This window comes from Cajanus cajan, chromosome 5 (assembly GCF_000230855.2).
Source record: "Cajanus cajan strain Asha chromosome 5, NIPB_CcT2T_4, whole genome shotgun sequence".
In the NCBI taxonomy this organism is placed as follows: Eukaryota; Viridiplantae; Streptophyta; class Magnoliopsida; order Fabales; family Fabaceae; genus Cajanus; species Cajanus cajan.
The window spans coordinates 70,032,304-70,051,316 of NC_138521.1; the positions used below are offsets into that span (position 1 = coordinate 70,032,304).

Consider the following 19,013-nt stretch of genomic DNA (forward strand, 5'->3'; position numbering starts at 1 on the left):
TTCTAGATACTCTTAGGTAGCATTTGGTAGTGGAACGGAACAAAATAGAACATAATGGAATGGAATAGAATAATAATGTATTTATATTTTATTTGGAAACAACATAATAGAACGAAATCATGTGTTCTATTTTACGTTTGGTACTTGTTGAATAGAATAGAACACCATATTTAATTACATATATATCTTTATCTTTTTTAATGTTTGATTGAGTATAAAAAACTAAACAGAATAGAATAGAATAGAACATTTTTTTTCACATTTGTTATTTTATGACTATTATTATATAATATTCTTAAAATTTATTAATATATTAATATTTATATTTTATAAAATTTTATAATTATTTTCTAAATACATAAATATGAAATATTTAATAAAGTATAATTTATAAAATATAATTAACTTAAATATATTGTTATTACTATATGAAAAAGTTTCAAATAAAAAATTTAAAATATTCACTTGTAAAGTTTTAAATAAATACATTTATCATAACAATAATGACATTGTTCTCATGTTCAAAAATAAAATAAAACATCAAGTTTTAATATCATAGGAAATAAAACAAAATACCATGATAATGTTGATTTGATTTGAATGGGTCCAGCATCCTCTCTATTAACAAACGATAGTAATTCAAATAATAAGTAATTTATATAATGCAAATAGCAAAGCACAAAAATTTCAATGACGCAAATAACACAGCAAAAGAAAAAAAAACTCGCTTTGTTCTTGTATACAATGGGAGCAACGAACAGTACAAAAAGAGGAAAAAATAGTAACGAATAGTGTCGGACGAAAAAGGATTGCGACAAGGATTTTGTTTTTTAATTGGATGTGCAGTGAAAGAGTTATAAAGATAAGGAGTGATAATTTTTTCATTAAAAAATATTTAATAAAATTTCCTATCTCGTTTTAATTGATTCCACCTTTTTTCCAAGGAACAAAAGTGTTCCATATTTTAATGTGTCACGTTCTGTTCTCCTTTTTAATTTCATTAAATAGGGAATAGAACTCATATGTCTCATCTTATCCCGTTCTAACGCGTATTTCAAATGCTACCTTAGACTTATGATGTGGTTATATCTTTATTTACATAAAAAAGGCAAATTTAAGTCATTATCTTAAATGTTAATTTAAATAAAATTGAAATTTTATTTCAATATTTTATGCAATCATGAAATGTTAAGACTAATTATTGAGTTAAAACTTGATGAATTTTATTAATAATTTAAACCAATAATTTATATGTAAAAACACAAACAATTTTATATAAATACAAATTTTATTAATTATATGAGAATTTGGCTTAGAAACTGTACATTCACATTAAGTAATAAAGAATCTAACATGATAAATTATTTTAAAAGTGTTGAGAATAAATTTTATCTTTTATCTATGTAAAAAATTAATCTCTATTTTAATAAGACCATTAGAAGATGTTATATCAAAAGTGAGACTTTTATGTAATCAAAATAAAATACATCCTAAAGTTATTAGTTTAAGTAATTTGACACTTCAACTCATTTATTAAAAATTGAAATTTGATTTTTGATATGAAGTTGTGATTGAAAGGACATTTTATCTTTATAGTAAATGACTTGATAAAAAGAAATTATTCCTTCTTATAAAAAAAAACCAAGATCATAACAAAAAGGATAATTATATTTATATGCTTTTCTTTAAAAGAAAATCTCTTTTTCTTTTTATTTAAAACTTATAATATTTACTGTTCTCTCTTTCTTCCGCCTTCTTAAACTTCAAAATGAGTGTAAACACTTTCCTTTTTCTTGTGACAAAAGGAATATCTCCTTGTACTCATATTCCTTTACAAAAAACAGATCAAAATCATTATCCTTCAATATATTATTTTTGCTTAAAAATAAGACGAGGGAAGGACCCAAGTAAATTTATATAAGCAATCTAACCTATAATAGATTATACATAAGCCTAATAGAATATTCAAAAAATGGTTATGTCCTATAACTAATATGATTAAATAATTATCTAAACCAATGATGACAAAAAAAAATATCAAAAGCTCCTAAATAATGCACCAAAGTTTTGTTCTTTATATAAAATCCTGAAACACGATATTATTAAGCGTGTCAAGTAGCTAGGAGTGTTACTTATCAAATGGTATACGGAGCGATTGCATGAGATATATTTGAACACTTGTCAGCACCCAAAATACACAAACATGATCTAAGTAGATCTACATTACAGTGGCAGTAGTCTCACTCACATGCACAACGAATATTTTTCTTTTAAAAATGTAGATAAATTTCTGGTAATACAGCATATATATGAAGTTTTTTTTATCGGACAAATGCTTCTATACATTTGGAAAAATGACAAAGTAGGACTTGAGTTTTACAGAATCAATTGATTAAGGTATTTCTTCGTGTTTACTATTGTAACAATATTACTGATTACTTGCACATTCTGGAGTTATTAATTCGTATATTCGTGTGGTATTTGGCTCTGTTTTAACCTATACACAACAAGGAGTAGCTTTCCAACATGTTCAATGCAAATTTGAATGCCATATATGTGAACTTTTAATAAAGTGGCATAACAGTTCCAAAGTAATCAAGAAGGATCTTGAGTTTTGGTTCCGATCACTTAGAAGTAATAAGGGATACTTTCATCTAGGTATCAACAGTGGCGGAAAGGACGTGAAAATTCAAAGGGAGAGTCACGATCATGATAAAATAAAAAATATAAAAAAATAATTTAAAAAAGTTATATTATTTTCTATAAACATTTTCTATATCTTTTTAGTTCAATATATCATGCCACAAATTGTTATTTACCTGGCTGTTCTAAGTCGTTATAAGTTAATTTTAGGGCTCAATTATATAAATTATAAAATTATAAAAATAAAGGATTTAGTTAATTTAAAAAAAAAAAGTTAAGTAAAAATTCTCAAAAAATTCATAAACCTACCGATATATTAAACTAAATCCTTTTATAACTCATTTTATTTTATTTTATTTATGACTTCATATCTACCTATCTTTTTATAACTCCTTTATTTTTCTCTTTTTTATTTATCACGTAGTATAAAAGAGGTAGAGTTAAACTTTCTATCTTTTAATTTTAATTTTTACCTCATTTTTATTTATTTATTTATTCATCACATCGTTTATTATTGTTATTACTTATTTTCCTCTCTTTTTTTTTACCTTTCACTTCAACCTCCTTCCATATTTTGGAGAAGAAGTTTAAGATTGGCAATAAAAAAATACTACAAGCTTTTTTAATGTTTACTTTTTAGAATCAATCCTGTTTAAAACATAATTAAACACTAAATATATATACATTTTCCAACAGATATATAAATATTGATTGACTAGTTATAGGAACTACTGGACTAGTCCCTTTCACCGAACCAACCCCTCCAATAGTGTTAGTTATTCCTAGGCTTTTGGGATCATTTTATTTGAGAAATAGCAATTAATAATATTATATGATAGCTTTTGAGCTTGTCAATCAATGCTAACAAACGAACTTACGTAACAAGACCACCTTCAAACCTTATAAAAGAGTCTGTGCTTAATTCCTGATCACACCCACTTCGCTTGATTCCTCTCCTCTCTAACTCCTTGTCCCCTATCGCTTTTTTTTTTTTTTTTTTTGAAGGAGTGTTTTTCAGAGGAGAGGAATAATAAATCCCTACCACTACTATCCCCTTCTTCCTCATAATTAATTCTTTCTCAAAATACACACAAACAAGAAAACGAAAACTATTAACCAAAAGGTTTAAGATGCTTGCAGATCAGAAATCCCAAAAGACATACCCGACAGTGACCGAGGTAAGAAACTTTATTTTACCATTCCATCCTTTCACGACCTTCCTCTCCTTTTCTATGAATTTCATACACACATACATTAATTAAACCGGTGCATTGTGTTTTATTTAGAAAAATATTTATCATCCACCATTTTCTTTCCTATCAGACTTTTATTCTCATCATTCCATCACGTCACTTATCATATCTATTATTTTTTGTCTCCAGCTTTTTTTTCCCTTTACTCTCTTTTTTCCAAATCAATCCATCCCATTTTAGCGTATATAGAAGAATATCATTATACTTTATGGTGGCTATCAGAGAATGTAAAACCTGTCAATATACTAAAGAGAATATTGCTAGGAATATAGTCTCTCAAACCCTTTTAAATATGGTCTCAGAAAAGTTTAAAGAATATCTTTGGTGGTTTACAGTTTTCGATCAATTTTAACTGATGAAAGAGAATGTTATAGCACTCCTAACATACTAAATATATATAGTGACCACTGACCACTGTATTTTATTTGTGATGCAGGTATTGGACGAAGTAAAGAGAATGACAGACATAGGGTTCCCAATAGCAGCCATGAGCCTTGTGGGGTACCTCAAAAACCTGACTTTAGTCGTGTGCATGGGAAGGTTAGGAAGCCTCGAGTTAGCAGGAGGTTCTCTGGCCATAGGCTTCACCAACATAACCGGTTACTCTGTCCTCTCAGGTCTAGCAATGGGCATGGAACCCCTCTGCACCCAAGCCTTCGGTTCTCGAAACTTCTCCTTACTCTCTCTCACTCTGCACAGAACAATCCTCATGTTACTCCTATTCTCTATCCCCATTTCTCTTCTCTGGTTCAACCTCCAAACTCTCATGCTTCTCCTTCGTCAGAATCCAGACATAACCCGAGTTGCAACCCTCTATTGCCGCTTCGCCATCCCAGACCTCATCGCCAACAGCTTCCTCCACCCTCTTCGCATTTACCTGCGCAGTAGAGGAACAACTTGGCCACTGTTCTGGTGCACTTTACTCTCCATTCTTCTACACCTTCCCATCATAACTTTCTTAACCTTCAAACTCCACCTTGGCGTACGGGGAATCGCCATTTCATCCTGCGTTGCCAACTTTAACAACCTTTTCTTCCTTCTTTTATGCATGTTCTACACACGTGCCCCTAAGGAGTACTCCTTACACTTGCCATTATTAACGACAGAGCCAGATTGGATACAAGATAAAAATACTTTTGAGAACTTTTCAACTGAAAATAAACAACTTTTTTTGATTGAGAAACTCTCAAAAACGTTTTTAAGTTTGTATCCAAACAGACTGATTGTATCATGTAGCAGTAGTAGCACTAGGGAGTGGTGTGTGCTAATTAAATTTTCGGTACAAAGTTGTCTAGCTGTTTGCTTGGAATGGTGGTGGTACGAGTTGATGACAATTTCAGCAGGTTACCTTGATAACCCTCGTGTTGCTCTAGCCACGGCTGGGATAGTGATACAAACCACGTCTCTTATGTACACTTTGCCAACAGCACTAAGTGCATCGGTGTCAACGAGAGTAGGAAATGAACTTGGGGCGGGGCAAGGTGAAAGGGCAAGTTTGTCAACTGTAGTGGCCATAGGATTAGCACTTGCAAGCTCAATTTTCGGTTTGTTGTGGACCACAGTGGGGAGAGAAAAGTGGGGGAGAGTGTTCACTAGTGATAGTGAGGTGCTACAATTGAGCATGGTGGTGTTACCTATAATTGGAGTGTGTGAGTTAGCGAATTGTCCTCAAACCACAAGCTGTGGAATCCTTAGAGGGAGTGCTAGGCCTGGTGTTGGGGCTGTTATAAACTTTTGCTCGTTTTATTTGGTGGGAGCACCAGTGGCAATTGTTTTGGCATTCGTTTGGAAACTAGGGATGGTGGGCCTGTGTTACGGCCTACTTGCAGCACAGATCGCATGTGTTGTCTCAATTTTTGTTGTGGTGTTCAAGACAGATTGGGAAAGGGAGTCGTTGAAAGCCAGAAGCATGGTCGGAAAGAGTTCATGTGCCACATTTGCATTTGAGGACCAAACAGTCAAATGTGAAGAAGGTGTTGTGTTTCTCAAAGAGAACGGCATACACTAGTGTTCAAGAGATATACACCAAAAAGCAAGCATGGCATTACTCTCACAGAAAAGTTCAACCTAGAATTATGATTCTTTTAGTATTTGGAAATATTTTTCACACCCCAAATCTTACATCCTTCTCCTCTATGTTTGTGTATAGATTCTCACGCATAAATACATAAATGTAGGGGGAGGATCTAAGATTTTAGAGCGTGAAAAGGTTAATATTTTTGCTGTGATTATACCTGTGCGTTTGCATGCATAACCAATTGTGATCTTGTATTTTTTTCCTTGCAGCGTCAATGCAAGGTTTAGCTAGATATGGTGCCGTAATATAATTAATGTAATTGTAACAGTAAAGTTTATCTAATTTGTACTTGATTAATATAACAGATCGATTTATATTTCAGCCACATGATTTGAATTGCGAATAGTTATGCATCAATTTAATTAAACAAATTAATAGTGAATAGTTACAATCTAATTGTAAATCAGATTGGCAGGTGATTATTAAACATGTTCCTATCCTTCGCTATGGGGCAGCTAGCTTTTCCTAGATTTACTTTATAATTTGTTTTGTCTTGGACTTTTGCCTCTGTTGATTATCAAAAAACAAATATATTAAATACTGATATCAAAGGCCCAAATATTTTTTTTAAAAATTACTAGTAAAGAAAAATGCATATATAAAAACAAGATTCTTGTATAAACTTTAAACTCGATCATACAGTTGTAGATGATAAAAGGATATTGTAATGGTAGATCATATAGAAGACTAATTAATATATATTTTTAAAAATATATTCCAATAGTTGAACAATCATACTTCCTTTTCAACTTTTTAAGTTTGTGCCACGAAAACAATCGAGTAGGATTTACAAGACTTGGGTTTAATTATCTTCACTTTATTAAGCATGTGCTAGCATGTGTTGAAAAGCATGCATGTGCGGGGACACAGCAAGAGGAATATCATTATGGTACGTTCATTTATGAAAAATCTAAACATCACTGTTATTTTGCCAGTTATGCGCTAGTTGTAAATTTTTTTAAATGTTCTTAATATATATATATATATATATATATATATATATATATATATATATATATATACACATCGAAGAAGTACTCTTGAGCCACTGAAGATTTTCTTTATAGTATCTTATATATGTAGTGACACGTCCCTACTTCCCCCACCATATCACATCCCTTTGAATTTTGAATGGACTCGACATATATGGTCACATGCGAACAAGTTTGGCACAAAATAAAGTACCAATTTGAAAGCAACAAGGACCAGCATTTCTCAAATAAATAAACCATCTTTATACTTTAATATAGTAGTTCTTCCATTATGATACATTGGTATACTTTGTGGTAGTTTTTTTTTTTTTGAACATAAAATAAACAAAGCATAATTAATGGGCCAACTCGAGGCAACTTTTTTGTCCCGTATGTACCAAGCGGAACGTTTTTATAAAAATTATAATAAAAAGTCAGCCACATTTTTTTATATATATAGTAAATATATGTTAGGAAGCTTTCTCATCGATATATATTTTTAAAATATATATAATTATTAACATATTCTAATTTAAAAAGTGAAAATATATTAACAAACTACAAATATTTATTAATATACACCCACTTAATTTTTAATTGAAGTATCCTATATATTTTAGAATAATTAACATGCTTCACTTAGAATCTGGTACATGTACTCAAACTGAATATAAGGGTTTGTTAAAGTACATCCACTTGTTTGTTAGTTGAAATAACATTAAAAGTTACATTATTAATGTATTTTAATTAAAGTATATTTTTGTAATTTAGTCCTGAAGTTCGCTTACAATTCGTGAAACTTGGCAAGATATTCTTAATATCCTCATACCATATAGTTACATTAAATTATTATTTCATGTTATCATTCATATGTATCAGGTTGTAATTACTACTCATAAAATTATATATTATTTTAGAATTCTTATGATTAAGGAAATTTTAAGAATTCTTATACATGGGTAATGACATGAAATAATAATTTAGTATGGCTATCCAAGTATAAAGGTCTAAAATTATTCTGTCAAATTTCACAAATTATAAATAAACTTCTAATCTCAATGAGTAATTAAATTATAAAAATATAAAAAAGATAAAGAGTTTAATTAAAAAAATATAGTTTAGAGATCTAGTTAAAAAAATTTAAAAATCTGAAAACTAAATGATATATTAATTTTAAAATAAAAATAAAGATTATGAACATATAAACTATGAGATATTTCGGTCCAAATCAAATAGGGGTGGAGAAAGAAACAATTTTTTTGTTGGTCCCTAAAGACAGTAATAAAATAGTGGATTCATCTACTGAGGATTCGTTATTTATGCATGTATGAGAATTGGGCCTTCCCTCGTGAGTGCCCATAGTGTGGAACCGTGTTAGAACTTTTGGGTTCTTGTTAATTTTCATCCACCATATTTTGAGTTTTGATCCCCAAATAATGAGTATGTTTTTTTTTTTTTCATTTAAATAGAACTTTTAAAATAAACTGCGTGATAATAGATGTGTTTTATTTGATATATTCATTGACTATGTCTAAATAGATGAATTAAAATAAGTTTTTTTAATCACAAGAACTAAAATATTTATTTTAAATTTGAGATACTAAACACAAATTTAATAAAAGCATACCTAAGCGAAAAATATTATTAAAAAATAAACTGATATTTTTGACACAATAGGTGGGAAATTAACTTGGGTCTACATTATATATATATATATATCTTGGCCCAATATGATATCTTGGCCCTACAGGCCCGCTCCTTTATTGAAGCAAAGTACAAACTGCGAAGCCATTGCTGAAAATTTTTTTGGGGTTTCTCGTCCCCTCGATCTGTCTCTCTCTCATTGTTTTAGATGATATTGGTGTAATGTATTTGTGTATTAATGAGAAGTAGTATTAAATTATGAGTTAATTATCTATATATTATCAGTATAAAATTTTTTTATATTGATAATTAATTATATATTTTAATTGTATCATGTTACTGTTAAAAATAAATACGTTTATAGTGACATGACATAATTAAAATATATAATTAGTTATCAATTTACTCATATCCCATATGGTTTCCAAGTTGCATACTTGAGTTTCTTAGAAAGGGGTTTCTGAAACAAAAACCACCTTCTTTTTTTTTTAATCAGTCTCACTCATTATATCCATCGCCTTTGGTTTGGTCCCAAATCTCAATCCCTAATTTGTTTTAGCTCCAATAATATTAAATACAGGTGTCTTGACTCACTGAACAAACTAAGATATAAGGCATTAGAAAAAGAAGACTTGTCTGAGTCTTCGTCAATTTCCACAATAATTGAAATGGAATAGCTAGAGCCAGCCAGGGCAGCTAAGGTTTGCTTGGGATAACCACTGACTTCTACGCCAACTCTTTTTTTTTTTTTAATGTATGTAATAGATTTAAAACTTTCTATTATACTCCTTTCATTTATATTTCACAATAAAAGCACACTAGTTATAAATGTGTAAATTAAAAAAAAAAAGTTAAAAAGTAAGGATATAATTTGTATAGAGAGATAATATATCCAATATTATTATAAATTAGTAATTTAACTTTGTACAATACACATGGTTAACATTTATTTTTTATATAACAAAATTTATAATAAGCATTTTTTTAATAAATAAATTACATCATAATTAAAAAAAATATAATAAATCAATTATTTTTTACCATATAAATTATATTTTAGATTTAAAAATATATTTTATAGTATATTATAATATGATGTTATTTAACTATCTGATAATTAAGAATTAAAATTAAAATTAGAAATGGAGGATAAAAATATATATTGAGAGATAAACAATTGAAAAACTAAATATATAAAAGTTCTATAAAAAATTTGTTTAAATTTTTTTAAAAAAATTTGTCAAAAAATAACTCTTAAAAATATTAAAATATTCTTGCTTAAAATAATTATTCTAATTAGTATTTTAATTTGTACATTATGTGACATAAACTTTTATTTTGTATAACTAAAATTATTAAAAAAAACACTTTTAAATATAAATTATATTATAATTAAAATTTATAATAAATATAATTTAATCATATAATTTATTTTAAAATAATGATACAGTTAATTATTGATATTTAAAAAAAATATTAAGTTTTGAAACAAAAATAGAAATGATAAATTGAAAAAAAAAATTAAAAAAACTCTAAATTGTTCTTGTCAAAGAAAAATAACTAAATACACTAATTTATTTACAGAGAGAAACTGAATCTATTCATTTCATCTTTATTTTTTAATTTAATTTTAATATTTAATATAATTATCAATATAATTTAATTATATTTTTAAAAATATTTATTTACAACAAATTTTAATCTATAACAATATATGTAAACAATATAATGTTTTCGTATATACATTTTTAAGATATTTTATTCTTTATTTATTTTGATAATCATACATTTTTTTAATGTAGTACAATTTAGTGATTTTATTTATTCAAAATAATTTTTTTAATAAACTGCAATTTTCTGTAATTTTATAATTTTCACACATACAATATTTGTATGATACATAGTGCCTTTAGTTTGCAAGTTATAATAAAATTGGTATATAAGATCTATTATGCATGCTAAGTTTACAAGAATAGTTGAGTTAAACTTAATTTAGATATGTGAATTGAATGAGCAGAGGAAGGTAAGATTTATGAAGAACAACGAAGAAAGAACATAAACATAAACTTAAATCCGACAGGAGAGGTACAAGAGCGACGGTGGCGCCGGCTTCGTATAAAGAATCTTTCGTACTGTTGTCTCTTCAATTGCATAGTCATAGCCATTGCCATATCCATATCCATAGGGCATACAATATAGCAATTACGTACAAGTGCAACTAATTAATGACCTAGCTAGTATCATTACTATTAGGGTTTTTGGATAAATCATAACTATACTATTATTGCTGGGAATCATCTCATTATCTAATTTGTCCTCATCAATATTTTTTTGTTATTTATTATTTATTTAATAATATATTTATTCATTTTTACGCTTTCTTTTTACTTTTCGGTGAAATCGATAAAATATGGTTAAAAAAATTATAAACGTGTAGCTGATAACTTATAAACTAGTTTTGCAACAATTTCTAAATTGGTTATCATTTTTTTATCCTTTCCACTTGAGTTGGACGTAGTTGCCACTAATTACTAATTTTTGAAAGAAAAAAAAATTAATGAGATGAGGCCGATGTTGGTTTTCATTTTTCTGCTCTTTCTAATTTCTCTTTGTTTTTTTGCCAAAATTTCGTTCCTTCTTTTCTTTTTTTAATCACTTTTCTAATTTGAAACATTCGAAATTGTTTTGTCAATCCCTCATTAATTTCTCTATGGTAGTGGGGGCATAGGTAGTCAAAGCAACGATGACGGTGGTTGATGGTAAAGCAAAGTGGTTGACACCATTTCGAGTTTTTTTTTTTTTTTTTTTTTCATTTTTAGTTATTTGCAATCTGATTGTAGTTGATGATTTGATGGTAGGTGGCTCTGATAATTTGAGGTGGCTCTAATGGTTCACCACGTCGTGATGTTGGCTAGGTATAGGTGAAAAATAGAGGTTTTTATCTTACTATTTACTATCCATATTTCATAATTTTCCGAGTTTTATTGCTCAACTTTAAATTTATATTTTTTATTTAATTTTAAAATTTTATATATTTTATCACTCACTAAATAATCATTTAACATTATTAGTTAACTAAAGATGATGTAACATATATATTATGTCAATGATAATCAACATATCATATCAATAATATTAATTAACTAGTGGTGTTAAATAATTAGTTAATGAAATGATAAAATTTATACAAAATTTGAAAAATTAATATGCAAAATTTATAAAATCACAAAAGATAAGTAAAAAATAAGTACAATTAAAAAAATCAAATAAGTTAGTGTGGGATAGGCAATGGCAATATATATGGAATGACATATTTTATCAATGCAAAACATTAGTAACAATTTTTCTAGTGAGAATATCACTTAATTGACCATAAACTAATCATTAATATCAAATTTTATTGGTCAACTTTTGATTGACACTTGTATGCATTATTATTCTTGTATTGAAAAGGTAAATAAATTCTTGACATTAATTTGAATATAAAAAATTATGTTGTAATACTAAAATTATTTGTATATCAATGATAGATATTTTTTTTTCACTTTACCTATTTACCCAATTTAAGTGAATTAAATGTCATTTATATTGTTAGTATAAACAATTGAAACAATTATACTAATATGTAATTTATTTATGTATTTTCAACAAAGTTTAAATAAATGGAAGCAAATGAAACAACTTAAATTTATGAAAATCAGATGTAATACCCACTACAGTATATGATTACTTCATGAAATAATTAATTTTTAATTATTAAGTGAAATATATCCTTATTGGAAAAAAAGTTATATAAAATTATATTTTATAGTCATATCAAATTATCAATGAGGAATGATGAAGGAGGTATCAAAGTCTTGTTGGTAAGAACATAATAAGATTTTTGATAATTTCCTCTTATCTCGAGTCAAATATAATCTACCTAGATAGATAGTTATTTCATTTGTAAACCATCATATATTATGATAGTTAAATATAATTTAAAATATTGAATGATTGAGATTGATTATCGAATACTTTGGGTTACTTGTCTTTTGAAAGTTGTTCTTTATAATTATAAACTTATGGAAGATAACACTTAATCATTTTTTTTTTACTGCTCATCTCCCATGAATGGAAACCTCTTATATGACGCTTAATATTTCAAACATAATATAAACAGATAAAGAGACCGAGGATCACCTTGACAAGTCTCATATAAGAGTAAATTTGTATGTTCGACTACCATCCTGAAGGAGATAAATAAAAATATAATAGATATGACTAGGGGTAATTACATTTGAAAAGCTACATAGCTTAATGAGTTTGTTAAAGAAACTGTTAATCAATTTGGTAATTCACTTTTTCTGAGTCATGTTAGAATACCATATCCTTTGTTTTTTCTTTGAGTTGTGCATTTGACAAACTATCTCCCCTAACTAAGACAATTACATTATTCTTAATTAATACTCCTTTCTGGAATGAAATTGCTTTGGATAGGGCTCACAGTATCTCATAGTAAGGGTCCGAAGGGACAAGCCTCATATATACCAGCACCTTATAAAGACAATTTAATAAATTAAACTACTCAGCATAATAAGACAAGAATCTTTAAAGGAGATAGGACTATCCTCTTTCGAAATCAAAACCATTAATTAATGACCTAGTGTTAGTATTAGGGTTTTGAGTAAGTCATAAGTCTTGCCGAGAGTTATCCTCATTATTTTTATCATCAATATTTTATGCTTTTCATTATTTATTAATAATTTATTCATTCTTACACAATAAAATATTTTTATGTTTTGTAATGATATAATATTATATATATATATATATATATATATATATATATATATATATATATATATATATACTTTTAAGATATGTGATTAATTTTATTCTAGTTAATAATTAATATTTGAATGAATAAATTGTATAAGTTAAATATTTATTTTATATAATTAAATTTATAATAAATAAATATTTTAAATATATTAATTATATTTCAAACAAAAAAATAAGATAAATAATATTTTATATATAATTATATTATAATTAAAATTCATAATAAATATTTATATTTAAATATATAAATTATATTTAATATTTACAAAGAGTAATTAAAATTCACAATGAACTGTGATATAAGTTTATTTTTAATTATTAACGATTTCTTTTTTAAAAAAATTATTGGAATTTATTTTATAGATAAAGGTAAAACCACTAGTAGAAAAATAGTCTTTTACGTCACTCTTTTCTCATCGGTCAAAATAAAAATTGACGTAAAAAAGACGCGGTGGCATTTTTGTAATTTTTTTGAACTTTTTTACTTCGGACTTAATAGGGTCCGACGTAAAATGTAAAATCTACGTCAGGTGCATCTAATATCCGACGTAAATTTTATATTTTACGTCAGACTTTATTATATCCGACGTAAAAAAGCTTTCTATATTAAAGTGTAGACACCTTTAAACGTGCTAAGCTATGGAAGAGAAGTGCAGGGGAATCCATGCTCTCTGCTGAAGCCTTCGAAAAGCTGGATCTGCGCCTTATCTTGTATGAGCTTTCTATATTTTAACATTGTTTTCTTCATAAGAGCATAGAAAAAAAAATAAGAGAAGTGCTAAGCTTTCTTCATACACACCAACATTGCAGATGGCAACAAGAGAAAGTTGGATCTGCGCCTTTTGGAGTTGCACTCTGCCTTTTGCTTGTGGCGCGGCTTTGGCTTCCACGACGATGGCGAGCCTATTATTCGGGCTTACGTTTGTGAGAACGATCACGTTTCCTTTTCCCATGTACACTTAATTGCAAGTTCCCTTTTTTATGTATTTTTCATTTCCTTTTCCCTGTCTACTTTCCATCTTCACTACTACTTGTTCTTTTCTTCATTTTTTTTTGAATATTATTATTTCAAATCTTCTGCGTTTCTTCTGCATCTGGAGCAGAACGGCCGGTTCTCCTTGCAGAACGGGCCGTACTGCTTGCATTTGTTATTTTTTTTTTATTTTTTTACTGCTTTTTTACGTCGGACCTGGTAATGTCTGACGTAAATCTATGTCGGTTTTACAATGTCGACGTAGATTTACGTCTCCCACATTAACGTCGGTATTTTTTACGACGTAAAAAGGTCAAAATGACCGACGTAAAAACCCTCTTTTGTACTAGTGAAGAAATATAATTTGAGAGAGAAGTTTTTAGTTAATTGCAAGGATAGTGTGTAAAATACGACTCCGAATGAGAAAAGAACAATATTGAGAAAATTTATCTGTGTCTCCAAGTTGTATGTTCTAATTTATAATATAAGAGTATATATTTTAGCTAGATTTAAAATAAATTAATTAAATTATGTATAAGATCATATATTTTAACTATTAATATTTTGAAAAAGTTATTGAAATTTAATTTAGAGGAAATAAAATAAATAATAGGAGAATAATTTGAGAAGGTTAAAAAGAAAAAAGAATCTAATTCTAATTGTAGTGTGTGAAATTTACAAGCAAAGAAGAGGAAAAGAAAATAAATATATATTGTCTGATTGATAGAGTGAAGAGGGTTAGGGTCTCACTCTCCAAATTTTGTATTACAATTTATATTATGAAAGTATATCAAGGAGCATACTCAAATATTCAATAAGAGAGTATTTTTATTATGAGAGATTACTAGAGTAAATCATAACTTATAAATTATAGATAAAAATAATTAATAAATAAGATTAAAATTTAATTATAAATACTTTCTTATAAAATTATTATTATTATTATTCACTTTACAACTATTAACATTATCATCACTTATCATCCAATTATCATTGTTATTATTGTTATCATTATTATAGTAGTGACAAACAATTATAGTAATGATAATAGTAATATTGATGTTGACAATTGAGAAATATATAATAATAATAATTTTGTAAAGTATTTATAATTGAGTTTTAATTTTATTTTTTAATTTTTTTTATTTATAATCTAAAGGGTGTGATTTGTTCCTCTCATCTCTCATAATAAAATATGCTTTCATTAAATATACTCTCATCTTTTACATTTCTTAAAATATTTAATCTTTCATAATAAAATATGCTCTCATTCGATATACTTCTTCCTAACTTTTACATTTCTTAAAATGTCTTCAATTGCTACTTATTTTTCAAAATGTCATGTTAATTCCTTGACTTATCTTTTATATATATATATATATATATATATATATATATATATATATATATATATTAAATAAGATGTTTCACTCCATTTGGCATTTTGTTCGTTATGTCAAATGCTAGTTTTAGAATTTTTAAAAAAAGAAGCACCGGTTCATGCGTATTAAAATATACAAATAGAATGTCACACGTTAGTATGCTCCATTATGTGTTTCTTTAAAGTGACTAAATGTGTAAAATAAAATGCTACAACAAAAAATGCACATTAGTGGTAGATATTCAGTGACGGTTTCGAGACAGACCCAATTAGCATAGGACTCTATTTGAATATAATCTATCATTTTTTACTAATTTCAGTAACGGAAAAAATTCAACTCGACCCTCAAAGTTTTAAGGTTAAATTTTAAAGAAGGGGTCAATTGTGTGTTATAATTTATAACACAGAAGTAAATTTTGCAAAAGTATTGATTTTTTTTTTTAAAACTAGATTCAAATGATTTGGTTTGATTTCTTACTACTTTTCCTATAACAACAATTATAAAAATGATATAATGCTCGAAAACAATTTTTTTTCCTTATTAGTTATTATTTTCTATCAATATCATAGTTTTTAATCGAGACAAATAAGACATTAAGAGTGAATATTTGTGGAATTGATTCTGAATAAATTATTTTTGGTTACAATTAATTTTCAAGCGAAGTGATTTATGTTAGGATGCTTTTACCTTTAAAATAAGTTTGTTGTAAAACTCATTTTAAAATTTTCAACATATCTAGGAGGGTTAGCTATTTTATTTATTGAAATTACAATAACAGGTCAAATTTTGGATCCTGACCATATTATCTCAATATTAAAATAAAAATAAAAATTATGAAATATTAATTATAAACTAATCAATTAAATTAAAAGTATTTGATAGAATTAGCTAGTAAATATAAAGTGACATAAAAAAGTTAGATAAAAAAAATGATTTCAAAAAAATAAAGATAAAAACAAAACAACAATTTATCAATTATAAATCACTTCAATTAACTTATAAAAATAAATTATACAATCTCTAAATAAGTTCATGTATAAAACAAATTTATTTTAGTCAAACTAGTTTATAAATTAGTCAAATGAACTTATAAAATTCTATAAAAAATCCTTTTTATTCCAAAGAAACTAGTTATTAAGATTTATTGGAAGCAAAATTATTTTTACTTAATAACAACCAAATGTCTATTTCTTTTATTAAAATTAAGTTTGATCGAAAGCAAAATCATTTTTGATAATTTCTACCATGAAACCAAACAAACACTAAGAAATCTGATCGTATTTTGTAAAATATACATGGTTCTAGAATTTAGTTTCTATTTGTTTAAAAGCTACGAAAATAATTTTCACATTTCTACGAAAATAATATATTATTTAAATCAGTTTAGACATTTGAATCACATTAAACAAAAAATAATTGTATGAAACTCCAAGCTAATAGTAATAAGATATGGATGCACTAGTCATTATAGTCCCATGTCCTATATGCGAGTACCAGAAGGATTAGGCTTGGCTGGTTGTAAAAAAGTGTTTGGGGGAAAAGACAAACCCTAAAGTGGTTCATCTTCAATTTCAAACGTTCAAAAATGCAGTCACACTCACACAACCCATGCAGTGTGCTTCACCTAAAAGCTCTCACTAAAGTTAAATGCGACTGGGCATTCACTCATTCATTCTTCTCCTCCCATGAAAAGAAAATCATCACACCAATGGAAGCCAAAATGAACATTTTTCTAACAAACAGTGTTTTAAAGTTAATAATTTAGAATTAATTAATCTGCAGTCAGAGAATTTAATTATTTAATTATTACATTAAAATAACGAAAGAAATAGTTACCATGGCACTAAATTTACAGTCGTATCTTAGGGCAGATGTTACTTGTACCGAAACAAGAAGCCAAACACATAAACACAAGAGGACAAAAAGTGAGGCAATTTTCCAGCGTCGAAAAAATATGGAAAATGAAATGTAAACTAAAAGCAGCGCTACGTGGCAGACGCAGAGCGAAAAGAGTCAAATCTTTGCCTACGCTAATCGTTCTTTGTTACTGCTCTATAGCTGTAGGGGACCCACTCTTCTCCCTTCGTACTATTCCTCCTTCAATTTCCTCGCTTCTATTTATGTTGTTTTGTTTCCCCGAGCATTTTTCATCTACCACCAACTTCTTGAGACCCCAGAGAGCCAACAATTAAAGAGCGACAAAGAAAGCATAGAATGAAACATGGTTGGTCTCAGTGTAGTGTTGGAAGCCCAGAAAGGTTGCAACATCAACAAAAAAACACCCCAAGTCATTAACAAAACCACCATCATGCTTAACAAACAACCCTCCCCTCCTCCTTCTTTGCCTTCTCTTTCCACTTTTCTTCACCGATGCTTTCTCTGTGGAAAGAGGCTCTTGCCGGGGAAAGACATCTACATGTACAAGTGAGTCCTTTCAATAACCTAAATGAAAATAAACATGCCCTTCTCTCTCTCTTGGTTATTATTATTATTATTATTATTGTTTTCTTTATCTCGTCTGATCTATGTATCTAACAATAGGAATAACACTTTGTTGTTATTGTCGTTTTTGCTTTAACTCCAAGACTACTAGCTAGATCTTATAATGTCTAGATCTCTTCTTGTTATTGTTAAATATGCTTATTGAACCTTTTTTGTGTGTGTGAATATTGTAGGGGGGACAGGGCATTTTGTAGCGTGGATTGTAGGTGCAAGCAGATTTTCATGGACGAGGAAGAGGCTATGCAGAAAGAGAAGTGTTCTTTGGCTGCCATGAGGCCCACATCGTCTGCTTCTTCTTCTTCTTCCTCAACGGCACGTTATAAAGGAGCAAGAAACCGAGCTGGTGGTTTCTTTTAGTGAAAAAAAAAAAAAAAAGATTAGAAGAAGAGATGAGAAGAAATGGGATAGGATTGTAAATTTTGGCAAGTACATTCCAGTTTTACCCATGCTTTGTTTTGTTAATGACATCACCGCCCTTGTCCTTTTTGCTTCCTAGTATGAAGCCAAAATGTCCTTTCGGTTTTTTATTTTTTGGGGCCCAACTTATTATAACTGTAAGAAATTAAAGCTGAGAGAGAGCGAGGGTTATTGCAATGCTTTCGCTTTATTGCTGAGAGAGCCCACAGAGAAACACTCGGTGTTTTGTTTTCTCTTTTTATTAGGTGTTGACGGTTAATTGGAAGGGTATTTGCGGCATGTTATAGTTGCTTAGTTGAAATCAAGTAGTATTAATCGGTTAATGTG

The 19,013-nt window shown here is 28.0% G+C and overlaps 2 protein-coding genes across 2 annotated transcripts; both read left to right on the forward strand.

Moving 5' to 3' along the window:
- The first annotated feature begins 3,324 nt into the window (after positions 1–3,324).
- Positions 3,325–6,294, forward strand: LOC109809504 (protein DETOXIFICATION 55). The gene is made up of 2 exons (XM_020372837.3): positions 3,325–3,821; positions 4,333–6,294. Exons 1-2 carry the CDS (start codon positions 3,774–3,776, stop codon positions 5,902–5,904), a joined length of 1,620 nt encoding a protein of 539 aa, XP_020228426.1. The 5' UTR covers positions 3,325–3,773; the 3' UTR covers positions 5,905–6,294.
- Positions 6,295–17,894: 11,600 nt separating this feature from the next.
- Positions 17,895–18,764, forward strand: LOC109809226 (DUF581 family protein, putative (DUF581)). Its single transcript, XM_020372474.2, has 2 exons — positions 17,895–18,191; positions 18,443–18,764. Exons 1-2 carry the CDS (start codon positions 17,989–17,991, stop codon positions 18,624–18,626), a joined length of 387 nt encoding a protein of 128 aa, XP_020228063.1. The 5' UTR covers positions 17,895–17,988; the 3' UTR covers positions 18,627–18,764.
- Positions 18,765–19,013: the final 249 nt, after the last annotated feature.